Here is a 5771-nt window from a genome sequence, read left to right as displayed (position 1 = left end):
CTAGAAGACCTATGCACGCAACATCTCGAAAGCTGCATGGGGAACTAAGCAACTCATCTTCTAGAAAACAAATGGGGAAAGTTATTGCACATCTTTATTAAATAAAATTTAAGTTATAACTTGCAAAGTTTGAATAAATTTTGGGTAATGAGGTATTTTTAAGTATTCTATGAATAATAATAATAAAATATTAAATAGTAATGAATAGTAATAAAAATAATGTGAAAAATAATAATAAAATAGTGAATATTAATAAGGTATTCTCAAGAATATTCAAACTAAGCCCAAATGTCAAATTTTTATTGGGTGACGAGTGTCATTATATAATATATGTGCCAACCAATCAAACGTGGTTGACTGATACATTGATGTCACGTGGCAATCTACCCATTATTTTTTTTAAGGAGAGATTGACATAAATACATAATTTCGATTTTTTTAAAAATTTAGGTATTAATGTTACGAAAATTTAAAACTCATGTTTTGAATTGTTAAACAAGAAATCCTAGATACTAATTTGCAATTTATAACCAAAAAAAGAAAAACAAAAGTGATCTCAGCACGTTATATTAATTTAGAGTAGTGCTACTGACACAAACACGTACTAATTCACTATAAAAAATAAAAGAAAGAAAAAGAAAAGCTATAGAAGTAATTTGATTGTCCATTTACTACATTGAAAAACTTGTTTCATTACCCAATCATTTTTTATTAATACAATCTCGCTATGAACTCGACAACTGACATTGTAAATGGAGGTTGACTAAGCTAAAAAAAAACCCTCTCTATTTCAACAATACGGAAGGCATAGACGAGCATATAGCCCACATGCACTAGTTGTACAAGATGATCCTAGGAAACGGCCATGGTCGACTGAAAAAAAAAAACATGGCAAACCGAAGTAGTTTAAGGTGACAAGAACATGAAAGATTCAGCTTGCTGTAAAGGCTTTATTTTTTTAGTTGGCTTCGGGTTTACTTTCCTACATAGTCGCACTTGGATGCATGGCACCAATAATTTTTGAGTTCATTCGTGTTGTCAACAGAGCAGGTGAGTCAACATCGAACCACTATTGGCACCATCCTGAATTCTCTATTTCATGATAATGTCTTTCACCTCCTGACCCAAAAACAACCAGGAATAGATGCAGTACTGCAGGTTGACCAACTTGTAAACTTCTAGATTAATCTTTACAACAAACAAGAATTAAAGCTCATGACTAGAGGACACGTAAAATTAATATAATGCTACTTAAGAAGCAGAGCTCTTGATTTAGACCTTTCATTCCACCGGTTTTTATGAGAACGATCTACGACCCAATGGATTGCCGTTTTCTGTTAAAATAAGGGAACTTATAGCTGATGCATTATCGTGATGAACAAGCAAGCCCATGCTTGGAAAAGCTACTTACCCATTCGAAGTCTCTTGTCACTTTTTGGGTTCCTTTTTCTTCGACATTAATGTAAAGCTAAGATAGATACCAACTCCAACTTTTTTGTTCCCTTCCCAGTTTTTTGCTCTCTCTCTCTCTTAATTACGTAGGACTTTGTCAAATGTCTACAAAAAGTTTCCCCTATAAATCCCCCCTAATGCCATTCATCAGCTTTCATCATAGCAGGTCTTGACCATTTCTCTGTGAGTGTTTTATACAGAGAGGGGTCTTGATCTTGAAAGTATTGGGACAGAAAGAGAGAGACAGTAACAATAATGTCTCAGTTTACGAACCCTTTCTTAGTTCTTTCTCTTTTTGCCTTTGCTCCCCTTTGTTGCTTCTCTGGCAAGACCTATGGGGGTTACCTCTACCCACAGTTTTATGATCACTCGTGCCCAAAAGCTCAACAGATTGTGAAGTCCATAGTGGCCAAGGCTGTGGCCAAAGAAGCACGCATGGCGGCTTCATTGCTTAGGCTCCATTTCCACGACTGTTTTGTCCAGGTCTTCCAACTTCCCAAAACTCATCTCATTTAATAGGTTATAAAGACTACACTGCATTATCCATGCATGCATGTCAACTTATATCCAAAAAACTCTTTATATCATGCAGGGCTGTGACGCATCCCTACTGTTGGACAGCCGCGGAAGCATAATCAGTGAGAAGAGGTCGAACCCAAACAGGAACTCTGCTCGAGGGTTTGAAGTTCTGGACGAGATAAAATCTGCTTTGGAGAAAGAGTGCCCACATACAGTATCTTGTGCTGATATTGTGGCTCTAGCTGCTAGAGACTCCACTGTTCTAGTAAAGTGACATATTTTTAAGTCTTGTCATAATTTTGCTGCATGACAGAATAACCTAAACTATATAAAAGAAAATGAGTTTTTTGCTCAGTCCATTGAGATTTTTGAAAGTTAAGATTGAACGTGCAAAGTGTGAATTTTGTTAGCTTGAGGTACAAAATGTAAAAACTTTATAGTTTGTTGATGGAAGAAAATATACTTTTACCTAAAAACAACTTTTGGCTAGCCAACATCTGTGTGTGTGTGTATAAGAAGAACTTGACCATGTTTTGAATATGCAGAGTGGTGGACCCAGCTGGGAGGTTCCATTAGGAAGAAGGGACTCCAGAGGTGCAAGCTTGAGTGGCTCAAACAACAACATCCCTGCTCCAAACAACACATTCCAGACTATCCTCACCAAGTTCAAGCGACAAGGACTTAATGTCGTTGATCTTGTTGTGCTATCTGGTAATATTTAAAGAGCTAGCTTGAACCTACCATTGTGCCAAACCATAATCTGGGTCCTTAATTTAAGGATAAATGATTGAGGGCATGGGTGTGGAGGAATCTAAATTACCCAGAACACATGTGATTAACCTGGTTTAACTTCAAAACAAAATCACCATCTAAATTAACCTGGTTTAATTCAGTATGTCAAGAAGATTATTGAAGTTTGAATAATTGTTATGCAGGGAGCCACACGATAGGAAATGCCCGGTGCACCAGCTTCAGGCAGAGACTCTACAACCAGTCAGGCAATGGGCTACCCGACAGCACACTTGATCAATCATATGCTGCCCAGTTGAAAACCAGATGCCAGAGATCAGGTGGTGATCAAAACCTGTTTTTCTTGGACTTTGTCAGCCCAACAAAATTTGACAACAGCTATTTCAAGAACTTGTTGTTTTCTAAAGGCCTTTTAAGCTCTGATCAAGTTCTTCTCACAAAAAACAAAGCATCCATGGAATTGGTGAAGAAATATTCAGAAAACAATGAGCTGTTCTTCAAGCAGTTTGCCCAGTCCATGATTAAGATGGGAAATGTTTCTCCATTGACAGGCTCAAGGGGAGAGATTAGAAAGAATTGCAGGAAGATTAACTCCTGATTAGCTCCATTATAACATTGCAGTTCCATTGAGTGTCGTGTGCTTTTCCTGCAATGTATTCCTGATTAGTTAATAATAATATGACATGTTTTTTAAGTGCTTGGTATATGAACCCGCGTAAATGTGCTATATTTATGAGTGATTGGGAATGAAAAGATCTAAGATGAAAAGTAATATTAATCTTCGAAAACTATCTCAAGATTTTAGTAGGTAGGTCACCAGACAGCATAAAATAAAGGAAAATGCTCAGACACTCCTACAACGGATACAATTCCACACAAGGAAACTCTACACCCAACGGCTACATGCACTAGAATGGAAATCACATCCACCAAATCCTCTTAATTTACTTTTTCAAACTTTGTAATGTTACACAAAATACTTCTATGTACATGTACATATAACGAAAGGGCTCTCAATAGACTCTCACGGTGTGCAAGAATTTTTCACAAACACCTGCTGGTCAATTGTCTTTATAGTAATCAGAGCCTTGTGCAAGCAAGAAAGCCTTACTCCCGTGGCATCAATCTCATTTTTAGTCAACAATTTCGTGACCTTACGGTTGAACCAGGGGAATTACCTTGTTGATGTCGTGTTTCGCGAGTTTGAGCAATTCCACTACGTTAATGCTCATACGATCATTTGCATAGTGACAAAAGGGAGACCTCGGGGTCCGTTGATTCCAATACTTAGGTCAGTATGGTGCTAAGGTTGAAGATGAAGTATATTGACTATGATTGTGTTCGATTACTCACTTGTGTGCTGCAGGTAGTGTTATTTATACTTGCTAACCTGGTCTCCACGATAGTGGAGCATTGCATAGTAGGAGATCACATATTCATGTTGTCCACTCGCCGAGCTATCCTTTTGCCGTCAACTCACCGAGCTATGAAGTGCTTAGTACTGATGAGTGCTGTTTGAGCCTTGGGCTGCATTGAATGCGGCGTTTATTCTGTTTTAGGCCCTTTCCATCTCATTAACACGCTTATGTTATTTATTGGAATAAGACCTATATGGACTTTGGAATTATCGAGAAGCATAGAGGTAAGTAGCTATGACCATACTTTTTACACCAATCTTTATGAAAGAATATCTCTCTCTCTTATTGCAAATGCTCTTCTAAAGAAAATAGTAAATGAATATATAGTATGTACAAGCCATTTCTTGATAGCCCTTGTTAAACATCCTATAAGTTATGATTGGTTGTAAAGTATAAAATAGTGCATTCACGAATCATTCTAAAATCATGAACACTTATCATGCATGCTCTCTCAAGAAACTTATTAATTATTCCTATATGTAATATAGCATGAAATGTATCTTGTTCATTAAAATGCATATGCATCGGACTAAAAAAGATAATGAAAATTTTTTGATTGCAAAGGAAAGTAAAGGAAATGACTAAAAAGAAATGAATGTTTTAATGTATGAAACTACGTAATGGCCATGAATCTGATAAATAAATGATGGTATCAAAGGACTAGGCAGATTGCAATGCCAGGTAAGTAATACTGGAGGTGCACCCAGTGCTGTCCTTTGACTGAGGGATTCCCAACCCGCGGCCACGGACGGAATCAAGTCCAAAGGAAGACTGTTAATCCTAACACACAGGGCGTAAAAGTGTGTACCGGCCAAAAGGAAAGTGAAACATGAAAGCATAGTTATTTCTCAAAGATGTTTATGCATGAAAATATTGTTTATTCCTTAAAATGTTTATGCATGAAAGCATTGTCAAATTCTCAAAATGTTTATGTATGCATGTTTTCAAACGAAAAAGAATAGATGATTAGTACATTAACGGCGTGGTGTACTACTTACTGAGTATTAGACTCACTTTGTGTTTATGTTTTAAACGTCCAGGTAGTGAGGAAGAGGTTGAGAAGAAAGGCACTATTGCAGAGGGAGAGGCAGACACTTAGTGTCTTCCCTGTTGGTTTGACCTTGCATGGATGATGGGTTATATGTATAGATGTTTTTATGTTGGGATGGGTCCCTTGTCGGGACGTTTTGTCGGGTTTGACTTTAAACCATGTATCTTTTGGTATGGTGTAACCGTTATGGTGGGGTGACGGTAATCCCATATACACTGACTTAGTTCCTTTTGTATGCATGGTAGGGATGGAGTCCCTTCCTAGCTAGAACTAGTTTTGTTTTGTGTAATTATGATGGACTCTAAGAGTCTTTTCTGGATGAATGTTCAATTAGAATGTCTATCAAGTGTTCCCCTTTATTAAATTAGAAATTTAGAGTACACGTGTGTTATGTTCATGCTGATCGCATATTATTAGAAAAAAAAAAAAGAATACGTATGTAAGTAGGGAGTCCAACCTTCCTAGGGCAGGATTGTTACAAATCAAGCTCGGCAATATCCAGATCATTCTCAGTATTGCCCTTGTTCGCCATTGGGATATTCGCCAACTCGATGTCAAGAATGCCTTCCTCCATGGTGATC

At 37.3% G+C, this 5771-nt stretch overlaps 1 protein-coding gene across 1 annotated transcript; it reads left to right on the top strand.

The window, feature by feature from the left end:
* Positions 1-1503: 1503 nt before the first annotated feature.
* On the top strand, positions 1504-3391 carry LOC121260614 (peroxidase 72-like). Its single transcript, XM_041162554.1, has 4 exons — positions 1504-1935; positions 2045-2236; positions 2517-2682; positions 2907-3391. The coding sequence occupies exons 1-4, from the start codon at positions 1708-1710 to the stop codon at positions 3317-3319; spliced, it is 999 nt and encodes a 332-aa protein (XP_041018488.1). The 5' UTR covers positions 1504-1707; the 3' UTR covers positions 3320-3391.
* Positions 3392-5771: the final 2380 nt, after the last annotated feature.

The sequence above is a fragment of the Juglans microcarpa x Juglans regia genome, chromosome 4D, assembly GCF_004785595.1.
Source record: "Juglans microcarpa x Juglans regia isolate MS1-56 chromosome 4D, Jm3101_v1.0, whole genome shotgun sequence".
Lineage (NCBI taxonomy): Eukaryota > Viridiplantae > Streptophyta > Magnoliopsida > Fagales > Juglandaceae > Juglans > Juglans microcarpa x Juglans regia.
The sequence above is the reverse complement of the archived record's forward strand: the minus strand, read 5'-3'. Positions and strand labels throughout refer to the sequence as shown.

Coding starts and splice junctions, on each gene's coding strand:
- LOC121260614 (XM_041162554.1), top strand. CDS start 1,708: ATGTCTCAGTTTACGAACCCTTTCTTAGTTCTTTCTCTTTTTGCCTTT. Junction 2,237..2,516: donor CTAGAGACTCCACTGTTCTA/GTAAAGTGACAT, acceptor TTGAATATGCAG/AGTGGTGGACCCAGCTGGGA. Junction 2,683..2,906: donor TGATCTTGTTGTGCTATCTG/GTAATATTTAAA, acceptor ATTGTTATGCAG/GGAGCCACACGATAGGAAAT.